General features: G+C 50.0%; 1 protein-coding gene across 2 annotated transcripts; it reads left to right on the forward strand.

The window, feature by feature from the left end:
- The first annotated feature begins 16,263 nt into the window (after positions 1-16,263).
- Positions 16,264-18,316, forward strand: LOC141996779 (uncharacterized). 2 transcript variants are annotated; one of them, XM_074969074.1, is made up of 3 exons: positions 16,264-16,433; positions 16,996-17,100; positions 17,235-18,316. In XM_074969074.1, exons 1-3 carry the CDS (start codon positions 16,391-16,393, stop codon positions 17,996-17,998), a joined length of 912 nt encoding a protein of 303 aa, XP_074825175.1. In that variant the 5' UTR covers positions 16,264-16,390; the 3' UTR covers positions 17,999-18,316. The 2 variants fall into 2 exon arrangements, with proteins under 2 accessions (XP_074825175.1, XP_074825176.1); XM_074969075.1 differs by having other exon boundaries at positions 17,238-18,316.
- The last annotated feature ends 282 nt before the right edge of the window (positions 18,317-18,598 follow it).

Genomic DNA, 18,598 nt, shown 5'->3' on the forward strand with positions numbered 1-18,598 from the left:
AATGGGACACCTGTTTTATGGTTCCCTTAGTGAAGGCGGAAGGTGCCCCAGGAGCACTGGAGGCTGCAGGATGGAGGTACTGATGGTTCAGCGACAGAAGGAGCAGTTGTCTGCAGGACATCAGGCCACGGGGGAGGAGAGGGGTGGCCTGATCCTGGTGGTCAGGAGCTTGAGGCAGAGCTGGAGACACTGCATGCAGAGACCTCGAAACCCTGGAGAAGATGAAACTTTATAGACTGTGACTGAGAGGAAGACTGGCGTTAAGGAGCGTGGGAAACTTGGGGAATACGGCTACATGTGACTCTCTATGGACTCTGTTCTGCGTTGCGGGGAGAGCAGCCCAGAGGGGGTCTCACAAGTAAGGGAAAAGGCAGGTTTTCCTGAAGGGGTGTATGTCAGTCGGTGGCTGGCACCTGGAACTGAAGTAGGTCCTGCACCCTGTTGGGCCAGTGAAGGGGGCAAGGCAGCACCTGGGCCTTTAAAGGGCAGAGGGCATTCCTGAGAGGGAGGGGCTGTGAGGAGGAACTGGTTGAGGGAGACTGAGGTAGGAAATGGCAGGAAGCATCTGCCAGAGTCCCTGGAGATGCAGAAAGTGGGCTGAGAAACTGTCTTGATTTGTTCCACTTTGGGACTAAAATGCATCAGAGCCTGGGTGTGGCAGTGAGCCCTTGGCAAGCTGGGGAGAAGCCCGGCCGTGCGACGGTTCCCATTGCGTCCTTTGGAAGGAGTCTCCTGTAGCCCTTGGCTGTGACAGACGCTGCCTTCAATCCAATCTTCCCTCCCCTGCCGGGGTCTCCATCACTCTCCCCACACATGTGCCTCTGTTCCTGGCCACATGCTGAGCTCCTGCATCTCCCTTTGAAACCAGTGGAAGCTGCAGGTGTCCAGTCTCTCTGTCTGCCATGTGCCTTTGTGCCGTCAGCCCCTCTCTGCTTTGTGTCTTGGGATGTTTGACCCTGGCTAACGCTTAGGGCTGCAGTCCGTGTGGCAGCCTGATGCACAGTTAAGCTCTGCCCTTCTCCACGAAGGGAGGGAGCAGCTCTTTTTGTTGTCGGTGGGGCTGTGATCACCAACGCTGCAGAATGTGTCACGTGTTGGGCTCTGGGGTTTTAACTGGTGGTTTTATAGCCCTGCAGCCAGCTTCTCCTAGGAAGGGCATGTACAGACCATGGTGCCGTGATCGGGCCAGGCTGAGAGGGGCCGGAACCATCACTCCACCGCTCCATGATCTCTGGGGGGTTACAATAAAATAAAACCCTGATCTGACCTTCCTCCCTGCACCCTAGGTTTGGGTTCATTTTGGCAAATAGAAGCTGAAATCCAAGACCACGGCCTGACCCCATTTTGCTCTTCTCTACTGTTAGGTTCCCTCCTGCACTGCAGTTTGTGAGCAACGCCTACAATTCCCATGGTATCTTAGCCGAGGATATCGCATTCTCCCCCCAACCACCTTCCCAAGGTACGAGTCACTCCTATTGACTTCACCTTGGAGACTCTGTCTCCCTGCAGGGAGAATCGGGCCCCAATGGCTTTCAGGAGACTGGATTTATAGAGGATTTAGACCGCACAACGTTTTGGGCATTGCTCTGTGGTTTGGGCTCAGCGTGCGGCTGCGAAGCTGATTGGGGGGGGCAGGAAGTGGACGCAGGGGGGGTGATAGGCCGGCAGCAGGAACTGGAGGTTAAACAGAAGTGCAGAACTGAAGTAACGTGTTTCTGGCCCCTCTCCCTTCTCCATCCCCGCCAGCCATGTGCTACTAATACTAACTGACCCTGTCCCGTGTCCCCGGGTCGTGCTCCCAGTCCCCCTGGGGCAGATGATGGAGTTCTGATTTCCCAGAATGCCTGCAAGGAGATCTACAGACCCCACGCTGGGCAATACAGGGGGAATGAGCTTGTGTGGGCCAAACCAGCACTGCGCTGAGAGGTGCCAGACTTGGAGCGGGGGCGAAAGGAGAAGACAGCACAGCTGGAGCAGACTGCAGAGGACAGAGGCTTCCGGCCCCCAGCTCCTGGGAAAGGGCTGGCTGACGGCAAGAGCTTCGTGGATGCCCGATGGCTCCCTGAGCTGAACCAGCCCTGGGGGAGAATTATTCTCTGCTAGCCTGTGAGCCCAGTTCAGACACTCAGGAAGCGGTGGCACCACCTTGCCAATGGAAGAACTGCTTTGGGGTCATTGACCACCCTTTCAGAGCCGCTCATCAGTGGCTTGGCCAGAGGGCCTCTTTTGACCACAGCAGCAGGGCAGAGCATTTGGATGTGGCCGACCAAAGGCCTTGCCCTGGCTCCTCAGGGCATCCTGGGAGAGGAACATGGTAACAGTGCCGCTGTGCTTTCTGCTTTCCCCTCAACCAGTGCACCCAGCCATTTCCCCTCCCTATCCCTGGGGGGCTGTGCACACGGCTGTTGCCTCTCTGGGATGGCAGGCTGGTCTCCCCTGTGCTGGGGTCTTACTGGGGTGGAGGAGCGACATGGGGGGCCATGCTGGCTCTGATGGGGAGGAGCAGTGCACCAGGGAGGGACTCTGCTCTGCTGTGTGGTTGGGAGCAGGGGCCTGGCACAGGACGGGTTTATAGAAAATGCAAAAAATAAAGGGAGACAAGTTCTCTCTAATGGATTTTATTGTCAGTTTCTAAATGGCCCAAAGGGCTGGTCCCTGCTCGACGCCCCAGAGGAAGGCGAAAAACCTCCAGGGTCTCTGGCCAATCTGCCCTGGAGGAAAATTCCTTCCTGACCCCAAACGTGGCGATCAGTTTCACCCTGTGCATGCGAGCCAGGACCACAGTGGGGAAAGGACACACTGGTCACTAAGGTTACATACCCTGTCCCAAGCCCCTTCAGGGGATTGTCTGTGTCCCAGTACTAACCAGTGGCTAGTGCTTTCTTCTTTGCTTCCATCCCAGCAGATGGGACCAGCTGCTCCCCTTAGCCCAAGAGATGACCCCAGGCAACTTTTGAACATTATTTCTTGAATACTGACCACACTGGCTGTGTTTCCTTCATCTGAAAGTCTAACCAAAGCAACTGATGTCACTCAGAAGTGACAAGCAGGCTCATTATCTCCTGATAAAGATGAAACCCCTGAGGTCTGCCACGCCCCTGAGCTCCTCTTCGATCCTGAGATGTGTGATCAGCTGTAATAAACTCTTTGACACAATGGAAGTTAGCAATTTTGTAGAGTTGATTGTATGCTCATTTGGTAGACTTACCAAATGCTGCTTACCATTCCTCAGAGCCAATTCTGTTGCTTTATTGAATGAAGGGTCTTTTTCATGGTTTCATAGCTTGAGATCCAATTGTCCTTTCAGGTGTTGGATCTGTTCAGCTCCATTCCTATTCCTTTGTGCTCAAATCCTGAGCGTCTGTAACTCTTCTCCTGAAAAGACAAATCAGCTTCACAAACTAGTTCCTGCAAAGCACAGCTGTGGCTGTAGAGATCAGCATTTGACAGGTAACTTGTTTGCTTATTATCAGATTTACAGGCCCATAAATGTTCACGATGCGTCATGATCTGCTCCATTTAGCAATAAGAGAATCCTAAGCGCTCACCTCTGTCAGTGATGGTCTCCTGCCTTGTGGGTTTGAAACATGACAGTGATAAGGGATTGTCTTCCCATTCTAGTCAAGGAAGGCAACTTTTTCCCCTCTCTGCGGGTCTGGGAACACGTGTTCCTGTATTCTTCAGTAACATGACTGCTTATAGTCCTCAATCCCTGGGAGATCAGATCAGCTGCATTTCTTTCACCTGAAGGGAAACCAGATCCATTAATTTCTCCATTATGAGGTGAGTTCCTTACCTCTTGGCAGCAGTGTTGAGTTTCACTGGTTTCCTTCCTGTAGATATCTCAGATCTTCTCGCAACTTCCTGAAGTTTTCACACCCTCAATGTTCAAATCAGCTGCATTTCTCTCATCTGAAAGTATAACAGGAGCTATTCATTTCCACCTGAACATTAAAGAAATGTGATTTTTTCCTTCCCAACTCTCATGCCCGGTTAAGCTAGTTGCATTTCCATTAATCCCTACAAGAGCACAACAGCCCCCTGGTCTTCTTCCATCTGGAGATGTGCGATGTGTGACCTATTTATTTGGTCTGTAAGTGTTGCTTTAGCATGAGGTTCATTTGACAACCAGGGAAACTTCAGGGCTTACCTCCATGTCTGTGTTCTGCTGACTTGCTTCCTATTCAGATTTGCAACTACCTGATCTATTTGAAGTGACTGTTTGTTTTCTGCTTGTTGTTCCTTGAAATAACAGCGTCTTCTCATTGGAGTCCTCCATGGATTGAGCAGCTGGCTAGTCCATGTTGCTTTGTCTTGCCTCTCCTTTTCACACTCTCCCCCTGATAAGTAAGGTCCACCACAGTTCTTCTCCCTGAAAGGAAACTCCACACCACTTGATATGCACATGGATGTTTGGAGACTCACCTACTTGTCAGTGATGTTCCACCACAAGGCTTTGATTCTTATGTAACCCTTCTGCCCATCTGAGTTGGCAGCAACAAGGGCCGGGTTCAATATCTAGGGGATCCATTCCAATAACACAATGCAAACCGGCTCGAGCCCCCACCCAGTGACCTGGGACAACTATATACCACCCCCGCTGGGCACCTCCAAGAGGCAATACTTCCCCTCTCGCAAGCACATAGTCTGAGTGTAGCAAAAAGCCTTTTAATAACAGAGAGAAACAATGTGGCATTATGTTGGGGAAACACCACCAACAGGATTCATAACACAACCCATGAGCAAAAAAACCACCCCAAGCAAATTGGGGCATGTCCCTTTCCCTCGGGTTCTTGAGTCCCAGCACCCAAACGTCTCTTGAGTCCAGCAATCCACGAATCACCCAAAGTCCAAAAAGTCCAGCCCCAGAGTTCAAAAGTTCATCTGCATAGTGTTACTCCCCAGTCTGGCTAAAATGTGCCTGTGTGTGGGGAAAAGGGGCAAGGGGCACCTTACGTGTCCTGAAGCTGACTGCCCCACAGGGCTCTGCTCTGCTACGCTGTCTCACGAACGGCTCTGCTCCACCACGACCGGCTCCGCTCTGCACCGCTCGCCGTCTCACGAACACACCGCTGTCTCACGAACAGCTCCACTCCACCACGACCGGCTCTGCTCTGCACCGCTCGCTGTCTCAAGAACAGCTCTGCTCAGCTGGCTGTCTCATGAATGGCTCCGCTCTGCACAGCTCGCCATCTCACGAACACACCGCTGTCTCACAGACAGCTCCGCTCCACCACGACTGGCTCCACTCCGCACAGCTCGCCGTCTCACAAACAGTTCTGCTCAGCTCGCCGTCTCACAAACACACCGCTGCACTCTAGATCTTCCGGCTCCCCACTACTTGACACAGTGCTCAGTGATTTCAGCTCATAGTAGTGGGGGCCTTAGTGCTGGTGCACCTTAAGGCCAAAGTGAATGCAGCATAGTACCTGTAGCAAGACTCTTAATAGACCCAAAATTAGCTCTGACATTCCACACTGGAGAGAGACAGAGGTGCAATTGGTGCTTCAGGCCCTCACAAAAAGACCCATACCACCAGGTACTAATACCTGTCTCAAGTCTCTCTCAATTCACACAGTTTTGGAACCCATGACCCTTGCCTAGCGAGTGCTACTTAGTTGATGGTGAGTCCCTCCATCATAGCAAAAGGCCAAGTACAGTTCCAAGCACAGTTCCCATAATCAGGGTAATAACAATTTATTCTTCCTGCCCCAATAACAGAGACACTGGGGATCCCACAGCAGCCGAAGTGACCATTTGGGCAGCTATGGCCTCAGTCTAGGCGGCGTGGGTGTGCCTATGCAAATGAGATCAGCCCCTGAAGTTTTTTTTTCCACAACTTGCCACACCTCACCACCAGATGTCAGGGTGGAGCTCATCCTGACACTGCTTACACTTAGATGTACAGCCAGCTACACTGGTTACAACTTGAAGCATATAATGGGCTGCTTTCCTCTTTCTGAGCTAGAAGTAAAAGATGCTTTTCTTCCCCCTGGCCAGGTATGGTTACCTGTCTGTTAAATTCAGCAACCTCTTGTCTTCTCTCCTCCCCCCTTAATGATCAGACCTTCATTCACCTGAAAATAGAAATACAGCCGGTTATTCCTGCCCCTGTGCTGAGAGGAGGTGCGTTCCTTACCTCTTGATAGAAATGATCAATTCCACTGACTTCTTCTTCACATTTGATAAATAAGCAACAATGATGCATTCTGCAGAAAGAGAATCAGCTGGACAACTCATCTCTGCAAATGGAAGAGCAGCTTAAATGCTCATCCTTACACTCTGTTTAGTTGTACTGTTTCTGTGATACATCCTTGTCGGAACGGAAGGGGAAAGGAGCAGATGTCATGATCATTGGTTAGAATTACCCACTTTCCTTACCTCTGAACAGGTAACTCCCACTTTTTTATTGCTTTATTCAGGACAGCAACTTCTTGTGCTCTTTCGAGAGGTGACGATTTCATCTGTTACATTTCTTCCACCTGAAAGTATGACCAGAACCATTGACTGTTTGTTTGGGCAATGGCGTATTGTATTTCTTACCTCCTTAAAAGGATGGATCTGCTAATTCCTTCCTGTATCCTACAGCCATCTGTCATCCTTGCCTCTCAAAATATGACCTGCTGCAAAGATCAATGTTTGACAGATTATTTTTGTCAGGCAACAAATGTCAATGATTTCTCACTAAATTCGTTTTGTAACGGTGAGTATAAATGCACACCTTCTGTGGGATGAATGGCTGTATGGGTTTATCCTTTTTCTCTCCTTACAGTCAGCTGTTTTCTTACCAGTGTAGTAGGTATAAGTGGCTTCCTTAGGCACGTTCCCTTCTTTAGCAATGGAAGCAGTTTGGTCCGAGAAGTTCCTACTCCATCACCCTGGTCCCTGTACTCAGACACACGGGCAGCAGCCATGTGCTCTGGGCGACGTCCTGGTGTGAAATGCTGCAGCCCCTGGTGGCCGACCCAACAATCACTGCATCACAACAGTCGCAGGTCATTGTCACCACCTCCTCGTCTGGGCAAAGTGACCTGGTCCACATCCCACCAGGGGAGCTGTAGGGGGAAGGCTCTGGCTGGCTCTGAACTCTCAAATGAGTCAAATTACACTTTAGATCTAGAATCACCAGCTGGGGCTCTGTCTGTGACAGTGAGTTTCAGGGTCAAGAGTTTCCCTGTGACTTGGATGGAGTGGGACTTACGCAGCCCTCACCTATGAAAGCTTACGTCATAGTTCCCTTCCCCTGCCTGTCTCCACCTCTGGGTTTGTCTCGGTCACCACCCCTACGGTGGAATGTTCCACTTCCATCAGAATGGGCCAATGCTGAGCAGGGCTGAGTTCCTGCATCTCCCTCGGGAACCAGTGGGAGCTGCAGGTGATCAGCCCCTCTCAGGACTAACCCTGTTGGCTGCATTTCATGGCACCGTGCTGTGCCCTCCATCTTGTGGTCTAGGCCGATCGCTGCAGACCCACCAGGGGACTGACAGCCAGCACCTTCTGTACCGGGGAATCCAGGCAGGGGTTTCAGTGTTAGCTGGAGATGGGCTGATACCAGACCCATCACTCCAGCCTTCCATGATCAGGTGTCCTTTTATCAGAGCCCCCAGCATTGTTGGCTGTGTGGGCCTATATGTTGTCCTGGCTCTGGCCAGGTAGCTGGCCCAGCAGACCTCAGTCAAACTGCCCAAAAGACCACAGACTCGTTCAAAGCTGGCTAAGCGCCTTTGCCACCGTTGTCAACAAAGCACTTGTACTCGCACCCCATAGACTCTGGGTGGATACTGGGACACGGACGCCCCTGAGAATGGACCAGCTCAGTCAGCAGTGGGACTTTCCACTGCCCCCTTGGCCAGATGTACCTTCCGTGACCCCTCTTTTATACACTGATACAGACAAGTTGTGTATTACCCCTCTCACATGGTTAGGTACCATCCTCCAGCTGTGGGTTTGAACCCTAGGAGGGGTCAATGTGTCCCTGTACCATCTTTGGGGAGTGACTCTCTCCTGAAGCGGGGGAAGGGAGTGCTGACACAGCCCATGCAGCAGGGGAGCTGTAGCCACAAGCAGGCTGTGGAGGGGAGACCCTGGAGGACTCGGCAGCACAAATGACATTTGTAGCCAGGGCTGGTGGTGCCCCTTGTGGGGGGAGAGGCAGAGAAGTGATGGGCTTTCCCTGTGCTAATTCAGGAAGGAGCAGTGATGGCCCAGTAAAAAGGGCACTAGGCTGAGTTTCCCAAAATCATGTCTCTGAAAAACCAGCTCTGTCCTGTCTCCAGAGGACACTGCTTCATACTTTTGAAGTTTTAGGGTTCATGAAAAGGGGTTCCCTGACCCAGGCAGAGCTCAGGGCTCTCTGTGTGTGTGCGAGGGGTGTGGGGCACGGGGACCCAGGTGGAGCCTCCATGGCCAAGGTGAAAGCAGTGATCCTTTGCAGACGCGGAAATGGGACACCCATTTTATGGTTTCCGTACTGAGGACAGGAGATGCCCCAGGAGGACTGGAGCTGCAGGATGGAGGTATCGATGGTTCAGCAACAGAAGGAGCAGCTGTCTGCAGGACTTCAGGCCATGGGGGAGGAGAGGGGTGGCCTGATCCTGATGGTCAGGAGCTTGAGGCAGAGCTGGAGACACTGCATGCAGAGACCTCGAAACCCTGGAGAAGATGAAACTCTATAGACTGACCGAGACGAAGACTGGCGTTAAGGAGCGAGGGGAACTTGGGGAATATGGCTACATGTGACTCTCGATGGAGTCTGTTCTGGCCTGGGGGGAGAGCAGCCCAGAGGAGGACTCACAAGTAAGGGAAAAGGCAGGTTTTCCTGAAGGGGGGTATGTCAGTCGGTGGCTGGCACCTGGAACTGAAGTAGGTCCTGCACCTGTGTTGGGCCAATGAATGGGGCAAGGCAGCACCTGGGGCTATCAGGGGCAGAGGGCATTCCCGAGAGGGAGGGGCTGTGAGGAGGAACTGGTTGAGGGAGACTGGGGTAGGAAAGGGGAGGAAGCAGCTGCCAGAGACCCCGGAGATGCAGAAAGTGAGCTGAGAAACTGTCTTGATTCGTTCCACTTTGGGACTAAACTGCATCAGAGCCTTGGTTTGGCAGTGAGCCCTTGGCAAGCTGGGGAGAAGCCCGGCCGTGCGACAGTTCCCATTGCGTCCTCTGGACGGAGTCTCCTCTAGCCCTAGGCTGTGACAGACGCTGCCTTCAATCCGATCTCCCCTCCCCTGCCAGGGTCTCCCTCACTCTCCCCACTCATGTGTCTCTTTCCCTGGCCACATGCTGAGCTCCTGCATCTCCCTCTGAAACCAATATGGAGCTGCAGGTGTCCAGCCTCTGTGTCTGCCCTGTGCCTTTGTGCCGTCAGCCCCTCTCTGCTTTGTGTCTTGGGGTGTTTGACCCTGGCTAACGCTTGGGGCTCCAGTGTGTGTGGCAGCCTGATGCACAGTTAAGCTCTGCCCTTCTCCATGAAGGGAGGGAGCAGCTCTTTGTGTTGTCGGTGGGGCTGTGATCACCAACGTGCAGAATGTGTCACATGTTGGGCTCTGGGATTTTAACTCTTGGGTTTATTGCCCTGCAGCCAGCTCCTCCTAGGCAGGGCGTGTACAGACCATGGTGCCGTGTTAAGGCCAGGCTGAGACAGGCCAGAACCATCACTCCACCACTCCATGATCTCTGGGGGGTTACAATAAAATAAAACCCTGATCTGACCTTCTTCCCCTCACCCTGGGTTTGGGTTCATTTTGCCAAATAGAAGCTGAAAACCAAGACCACGGCCTGCCCCCATTTTGCTCTTCTCTGCTGTTAGGTCCCCTCCTGCACTGCAGTTTGTGAGCCACGCCTACAATTCCCATGGTATCTTAGCCCAGGATATCGCATTCTCCCCCCAACCGCCTTCCCAAGGTACGAGTCACTCCTATTGACTTCACCTTGGAGACACGGTCTCCCTGCAGGGAGAATCGGGCCCCAATGGCTTTCAGTAGACGGGTTTATAGAGGTTTCAGGCCCCACAACAACGTTTTGGGCATTGCCCTCTGGTTTGAGTTCAGCGTGCGGCTGCGAAGCTGATTGGGGGGGCAGGAAGTGGACGCAGGGGGGGTGATAGGCAGGCAGCAGGAACTGGAGGTTAAACAGAAGTGCACAACTGAAGTAACGTGTTGCTGGCCCCTCTCCCTTTTCCATCCCCTCCAGCCGTGTGCTACTAATACGAACTGACCCTGTCCCGTGTCCCCGGGTCGTGCTCCCAGTCCCCCTGGGGCAGATGATGGAGTTCTGATTTCCCAGAATGCCTGCAAGGAGATCTACAGACCCCACGCTGGGCAATACAGGGGGAATGAGCTCGTGTGGGCCAACCCAGCACTGCCCTGAGAGGTGCCAGACTTGGAGAGGGGTTAAAGGAGAAGACAGCACAGCTGGAGCAGACTGCAGAGGACAGAAGCTTCCAGCCCCCAGCTCCTGGGAAAGGGCTGGCTGAAGGCAAGAGCTTTGTGGATGCCTGATGGCTCCCTGAGCTGAACCAGCCCTGGGGGACTATTATTTCCTGCTAGGGTGCTCAGGAAGCGGTGGCTCCACCTTGCCAATGGAAGAGCTGCTTTGGGGTCATTGACCACCCCTTTCAGAGCCGCTCATCAGTGGCTTGGCCAGAGGGGCTCTTATGACCACAGCAGCGGGGCAGAGCGTTTGGATGTGGCCGACCAAAGCCCTTGCCCTGACCCCTCGGGGCATCCTGGGAGAGGAACGTGGTAACAGTGCCGTTGCACTTCCTGCTTTCCCCTCGACCGGTGCACATGGCCATTTACCCTCCCCATCCCGCGGGGGCCATGCACACGGCTGTGCCCTCTCTGGGATGGCAGGCTGGTCTCCCCTGTGCTGGGATCCTGCTGGGGTGAAAGAGTGACATGGGGCTGGGCCAGGCTGGCTCTGAGGGGGAGGAGCAGTGCACCAGGGAGGGACTCTGCCCTGCTGCCTGGCTGAGAGCAGGGGCCTGGCAGAGGGGCACAGGACAGGTTTATAGAAAATGCAAAAAACGAAGGGCGACAAGTTCTCTCTAATAGATTTTATTGTCAGTTTCTAAATGGCCCAAAGGGCTAGTCCCTGCTCGATGCCCCAGAGGAAGGCAAAAAACCTCCAGGGTCTCTGGCCAATCTGCCCTGGAGGAAAATTCCTTCCTGACCCCAAACATGGCGATCAGTTTCACCCTGTGCATGCGAGCCAGGACCACAGTGGGGAAAGGACCCCTGGTCACTGTGGTTACATACCCTGTCCCAGACCCCTCCAGGGGATTGTCTGTGTCCCAGTACTAACCAGTGGCCAGTGCTTTCTTCTTTGCTTCCATCCCAGCAGATGGGACCAGCTGCTCCCCTTAGCCCAAGAGATGACCCCAGGCAACTTTTGAACATTATTTTTGAATACTGACCACACTGGCTGTGTTTCCTTCATCTGAAAGTCTAACCAAAGCCACTAATGTCACTCAGAAGTGACAAGCAGGTTCTTAATCTCCTGATAAAGATGAATCCCCTGAGGTCAGCCATGCCCATCAGCTCCTCTTAGATCCTGAGATGTGTGATCAGCTGTAACAAACTCTTTGACACAACATAAGTTAGCAACTTTGTAGAGTTGATTGTATGCTCATTTGGTAGACTTACCAAATGCTTCTTACCTCTCCTCAGAGCCAATTCTGTTGCTTTATTGAATGAAGGGTCTTTTTCATGGTCTCATATCTTATGAGATCCAATTGTCCTTTCAGGTGTTGGATCTGTTCAGCTCCATTCCTATTCCTTTGTGCTCAAATCCTGAGCGTCTGTAACTCTTCTCCTGAAAAGACAAATCAGCTTCACAAACTAGTTGTTGCAGAGCACAGCTCTGGCTGTAGAGAGCAGCATTTGACAGGTAACTTGTTTGCTTATTATCAGATTTACAGGCCCATAAATGTACTCGATGCGTCATGATCTGCTCCATTTGGCAATAAGAGAATCCTAAGCGCTCACCACTGTCAGTGACAGTCTCCTGCATTGTGGGTTTGAAACTTGATGGTGATAAGGGATTGTCTTTCCATTCTAGTCAAGGAAGGCAACTTTTTTCCCTCTCTGCAGGTCTGGGAACATGTGTTCCTGTATTCTTATGTAATATGACTGCTTATAGTCCTCAACCCCTCGGAGATCAGATCAGCTGCATTTCTTTCACCTGAAGGGAAACCAGATCCATTAATTTCTCCATTATGAGGTGAGTTCCTTACCTCTTGGCAGCAGTGATGAGTTTCAGTGGTTTCCTTCCTGCAGATATCTCAGATCTTCTCGGAACTTCCTGAAGTTTTTCACCCTCAAAGTTCAAATCAGCTGCATTTCTCTCATCTGAAAGTATAACAGGATCTATTCATTTCCACTTGCATGTTAAAGAAATGTGCTTTTATCCTTCCCAACTGAGATGCCTGGTTCAGCTAGTTGCATTTGCATTAATCCCTACAAGAGCACAACAGCCCTCTGGTCGTCTTCCCTCTGGAGATATGCAATGTGTGACTTATTTATTTGGTCTGTAAGTCTTGCTTTAGCATGAGATTCATTTGACAACCAGGGAAACTTCAATGCTTACCTCCGTGTCTGTGTTCTGCTGACTTGAAGTGACTGTTTGTTTTATGTTTGTTTTTCCTTGAAATAACAGCGTCTTCTCATTGGAGTCGTTTATGGATTGAGCAGCTGGCAAGTCCATGCTGCTTTGTCTTACCTCTGCTTTTCACACTCTCCCCATGACAAGTAAGGTCCACCACAGTTCTTCTCCCTGAAAGGAAACTCCACACCACTTGATATACACATGGATGTTTGGAGACTGGTATTTCTTACCTCCTTGCCCGGGACAGCCACTTACCCTCACTTCTCCCTGGTAGGAATGGCCACCTAGTCTGTACACATCTCCAGTTAGCAAAACCTGTCAATTATTTATTATTACTCATTACCAGTTATGAAGAGTCATCAATAGAAACGGTTCCATAGCATCCAGATCATTAGGCTTCTACAGACTTTCCAGTGCTCACCTATTTGCCAATGATGTTCCACGACAAGGCTTTGATTCTTCGAGGTACAGCCAGCTACACTGTTTACAACTTGAAGCATATAATTGGCTGCTTTCCTCTTTTTGAAAAAGAAGTAAAAGATGCTTTTCTTCCCCCTGGCCAGATATCGTTACCTGTCTGACTATTATTAAATTCAGCAGCCTCTTAAGTAGTATAAGGGCCCTACCATCAATCAAACCCTGACCCCGCCCCTTGACCCCTTAGCCCCGCCCCTTGACCTCTTAGCCCCACCCACCTGAAGTCCCGCCACATGGGTTATTACTTCCGGGGTCAAGGCTGCCACATGACCGGAAGCAAGGTGTGTCATGTGACACCCACCCCACCCCTTGACCCCTTTTACCCCACCCCTTGACCTCTGCCCCCCCCCCCCCACCGGAAGTCCTGCCCCATGGGGTATTACTTCCAGGGTCAAGGCTGCCACGTGACCGGAAGCAAGGTATGTCATGTGAACCCTCTAACAACTCCTCCCACTGCCCTCTACCAATCCGGATGGGTTTCGCCCCGTAGGACTTCCCCCCCAAGAGGAGCTTTGACCAATCAGGGCGAGTTCCGGAGCGGGGTGTCCTCTCCGGAAGTGGGTCTTGTGACCCCTCTAACAACTCCTCCCCCCCCCACCCTCTACCAATCAGGATGGGTTTTGCCCCGTAGGACCTCCCAGAGAGGAGCTTTGACCAATCAGGGCGAGTTCCGGGGTGGGGGTGTCCTCTCTGGAAGTGGGTCTTGTGACCCCTCTAACAACTCCTCCTCCCACCCCGCTACCAATCAGGAGGGGTTTTGTTCCGATAGGACCAAGAGGAGATTTGACCAATTAGGATTAGTTCCGGGGGCGGGGTGACCCGTCCGGAAATGATTCGTGTGACCCCTCTAACAACTCCTCCCACCAACCTCTACCAATCAGGCCGGCCCGAGAGCAGATTTGACCAAAATAGGGCAGGTTCTGGGATGGGGTGAACCACCCAGAAGAGGGGCGTATGACCCCTCTGCCAATCAGAGCGCAGCACCATCACCCCATAAGGCCCAGCGTCGGGCAGAAGAGGCTGTCTTTTACCAAGAGCGCGTGTTTTAGAAATCGTGGAAACATGGACTCCTTCACCACCCCCGTGAGAACTTCGGACTTTGTTTTAGCCCCGAAGGCCTTCAACAAACCGCGGAGAAAGCGCTACATCAGCGAGAGTTCTGAGGAGGACCCTTTGGCCCAGCCATTGATGGATACCCCGGACCCTGAAACCCAGCCGCTTGTGGGGCCCCACGATGAGCGTGATGGCCTCTTGTTGTCCACCCCCCGGGAGGAGGAAGGTGATCGCAGCTTGGGGAAGTCACTAGTGGACAAGATGAACGCTCAGGTAAATGAATGCTTAAGAAGTGACGGTCGGGATGGGGTTGTAACGGGGCTAGGAACCAGGGATTGTGTAAATCAAAAACCGAGCAGTGGGGTGCTTACGCTGTTTCTTTTTTGAAAAAAATCTCTCAACAGCTCAATGATGCCTTTCTAGAGGACCCGGAGACTCTGGACAGCGTTGCACCAAGCAGCGAAGATGAACCGGGCCCACCTTGTTTTTGCTCAACGCCAATACAAAATGTTGAAGAGGACTCCGAGGATGACGGCTATGAGGAGTTTAGGAGGAGGCTTGGCATGGAACTGACTGAGCCAGTGCCACGTCGTGAGCGTAACAAAGTCATGCGGACTATTGTACGCGTTGCTGTTTATTCTGTTCTTAATCACTGTCTTAGGGAAAAGCTTTTTGAAGATTGTGAGGGCTGTGTCATAGATGCACCAGGCCAGCGGCACCATGACTGTGTGACTTGGACTTCAGTGGATATAAACTGCAAGCTCCGGGGCCTGTGTGCTGAGCTGTGTTTGGAAAGCTTATTAAACACTGTGATTGCCATAGGTTATGCTATGCAATGTCTATGCCTAACCCAAGAACATTTAGCACAAGGGGTGACCTTGATAAATGCTGTGCAATTCAGTGGAGACCCTGACCATGTTTTAAAGAAAATGACCAAACCGGAAGATGCCTGCTTAGAGCGTTATATTGACCGTCTGGTCCGCACAAAAAGTTACAGAACCCTGCTTAAGAAAAAGGCTATTTGTAAGAAATCTAAAAGGATTAAGTTAGAAAATGGTGAGGTGCCAAACATGCGATATAAAACTTGGTAGCTGTAAATTTAAAAAAAAAAAATCTATTGAAAAGGGCTTTGTGACTATTTGTATTTCTGTTAAAAGGTCTCTGGCCCTTAAGGGAGCTTAAAGTCTTTTTTTCTTTCTTTCTTTTTTTAATGGAGCATCTTGGTTTGTTTTGAAGGAGCTGTATGTCTTTTAAATAAAAAAAAAATTGTTTGTGAGAACCTAGCTCTTGTGTCTTTTGTGTAAGAGAGACCCATTTACAGCAAAAAAAAAAAAAGCTGAAATGTATGTTGTGGGAGGGGGAAAAATACCCTAAAAATGTGTTTACAATAAAACAAACGGGGATGGTTCAGACATGTGGTTGAGTACAATAGAGTTGACTTATTCTGTTGAACTGAACGGGTTTAACCACCACCCCCTCCCCCCCTCACTGAATAGCCAGGGTGACTGTGATTACTCACCCTTGTTGCCATAGGGTTAATTTTGATGGGGGTGCACCCATAGTAAGGGAGGTGGGTGGGTGAGGATGGTGAGTTCTGATTAATATGAAATGAAATAAAACCTCAGGAGTTTGCAGATGCTATTGGGCAGTTTAAATATAACCCCTGGAGTTGGTGGAACGCTATAGGCCAGTTTAAATATGGCCCAGGAGTTGGTTGAAGGCCACGGGGCACTTTTTCTAGAAATCACCCCCCCCCCCCGTCCCACCAAACTTTAAGCATGAAAGAACATGTTTTTAAAAACAAAAACAAGCCCCAAGACATTCATTGATATCTGCAAAGGGCCCCTCACTTGAAATGGTTACTGTAAGAAGGCCCTACAGGGTGGGGGGAACAAAAAGTATTTGAACTTAAAAAAGAAAAAAAAAAGAAAAGCAGCCCAATTGTGCAGAAAAACTTATTCCCCACCCCCGATCACAAAAGGGAATGCTAGGGAGGGGTGATCCAATCAACCTGCTAACTATTTTGAAACAAAAGAGTTAGGATGGTGTAAAAAAAAAACACAAAACCTCAGGTAGCTTGGAGACTGTCTCTTTCAACAGAAACTCTCTTGAATTGCTGCTGGGGTGCAAGTGGAGGTATGTTCCCTGGTTTTTTTTTTTAACTCTGAAAATATATATATATTATATAATGCCATTTTTTGGCCATGCTATCTTAGTAAATAATGGTGCATATCTGTATTGCAGTGTGATCTGTTTAGCATGGAGCCAGTAACTTTAAGTTGCAGTTCATCACCAGGCCAAGGTAAAAACCATTTTTAACTGTAGTTGTGCTTAATAACTTCAGGTATTACATAGGTTGAATAGGGATTTGGGAGCTAATACTAACTAACATTTTGGCTTGTTTTTCTTACCCCAAAGACCCCAAGCACACATGGCTGGGGCAGGGCGGGGGCCAGAACAACCAGGGATCTTTTTAAAAGCATGTGGGTTTATTGAAAAGTATTTTGTTGCAAACAGTGTTTTAAACTCTGTGTGTGTGTGTGTGTGTGTGTGTAAAACATAGGCAGTTTTTAAAAAGTATATGTCTACAAACTGATGGTGATGGTGTGTTTCCAATTAACAGGGTTTTTACTTTGCAAAATGAGATGTATTTTTTAAAAAAAAAATATTTGTGGGGGTTGTTTTCAAAGTGGTAGAAATAAACTCAAAACCTGTGATTGTTGTACAGCCTGAAATGGATTATTTTGTTTTAAAGCTATGACTTTTTTAAATAGAAAAAACACTCTAATGGATATTATTTTATTTTATTTTAAAGTTTACTAGACAGTTTCATGTGTTTTATTAGAATGTTGTTTGCTTTACAGCACGGTCAAAACTTGAGCGGGTAAAAATGCTCAAAAGAAAAAGGAAAGAGACAATTGAAAAGAAAAATTCACAAGTATCAGTGACAGATGGATGGATGAAGCCGGGTAAATATATTTTGCTTATTAGTCTGGTTAATTTATGAGGTTTTGTATTTTAAGTACATACATAGGTGTGGGTGAGAAAGCTGGCAAAGTTACGTTTTTGTAAAATGCTTTTTTTTCCCCCCTCCTGCCCCAAGCAGGCATATGCAGCCCTTCTGACAAGGCTGTAGTGGGAGCTACAAGGACCCCTCCCCGAGAACCACCAAAGAACCAGGAATCTGCTTTGAGACCTTTATCAACGCAAAACAGCACAAGAGTGCAGATGAAGCATCAGCCCAGTCCAAACCTCATTTACGTCAAACCCAAGGACAAAACAAAACACTCTGGTAAAAAACATCCATGCAAAGACAACTCCAGTTCCTCAGCGGCCACCGCCACGCCAAGCCCTGAGAAAACTGTGAGCGAAAACGCCCACATTCACAAACCCGGAACAGGCGCTCTAGGGATTGTGAATAAAAAACCAAGGATTGAAAACACCTGCGATGCCAAGGTATTGCAACCATGCAAACACAACTCCAGTTCCTCAGTGGCCACCGCCGCACCAAGCCCTGAGAAAACTGTGAGCGAAAACGTCCACATTCACAAACCCGGAGTAGGCACTCTAGGGGCTCTGAATGTGTGCAGAAACACACACATTCACAAACCCAGAGCAGGCACTCTAGGGGTTGTGAATAAAAAACTAAGGACTGACAAAGATCCCCCATATTCTAGTATTTGGGAAGAGTTTGATGCTTCATTCAGAAAACTGATGGACGCTGTATCTTCGGGGAGTCTAAAACTACGGCATTCTAAAAAGATTTGGAAAAAATACGACGCTTTGTTCAGAAAACTGATGGACGCTGAATCCTCAGGGGGCCTAAAAGAAAGGGGGGCTGGAAAGGGTGGCTCTGATCAGGCATGACTAGGTGTGGAAAGGGGTACCCTCAAGGGTGCACATCAGCTCGTGTGTAAACAAAAGGGCGGACGGCGCTTGGGGGATAAACAGATGGCTGCCAAAAAATTCCAGGCCAGGGTCGCTGTAAAAATTTTAAAAAGGGCTAAAGAGGTAATGAGGGAAAAAAAACAAAAAGAGATGCCCCCTACCAGAGGCTCTCAAACTGGCATGTCTGAAAATGGGGAGGCGAAATCAGACTCTGGTTTAGAAAATTCCCCAGAGTGCTCTCTAGACGGAGGCCCATCGACTCCCAATGCCCCTCACAGAGGCGTCTCAGAGTCTGACTCTCAATTAGTATCGGATGTAGAAGATGCCACTGATGGTTCCGTAGAGGAACCCCCAAGTAACCCTGAAAATGCAGAGGTGTATATGGAGAGAGTGAGAAGCTGGCAACGTGAATTACCTAGATTTGGGGGGTCGGTGTATTGTGAGGAGTTTCGTTTTGTCCATCTTGAGCAAATAAATTCAGCTCAACAGGCTGTTGAAGCCATACACAGAGGGATACAGCTAGTTCTTGATGATGTTAATGGTAGGGTAGGCCCTGATGATTACGTACAGTTACGTTTA

This window comes from Natator depressus, chromosome 12 (genome assembly GCF_965152275.1).
Source record: "Natator depressus isolate rNatDep1 chromosome 12, rNatDep2.hap1, whole genome shotgun sequence".
In the NCBI taxonomy this organism is placed as follows: domain Eukaryota; kingdom Metazoa; phylum Chordata; order Testudines; family Cheloniidae; genus Natator; species Natator depressus.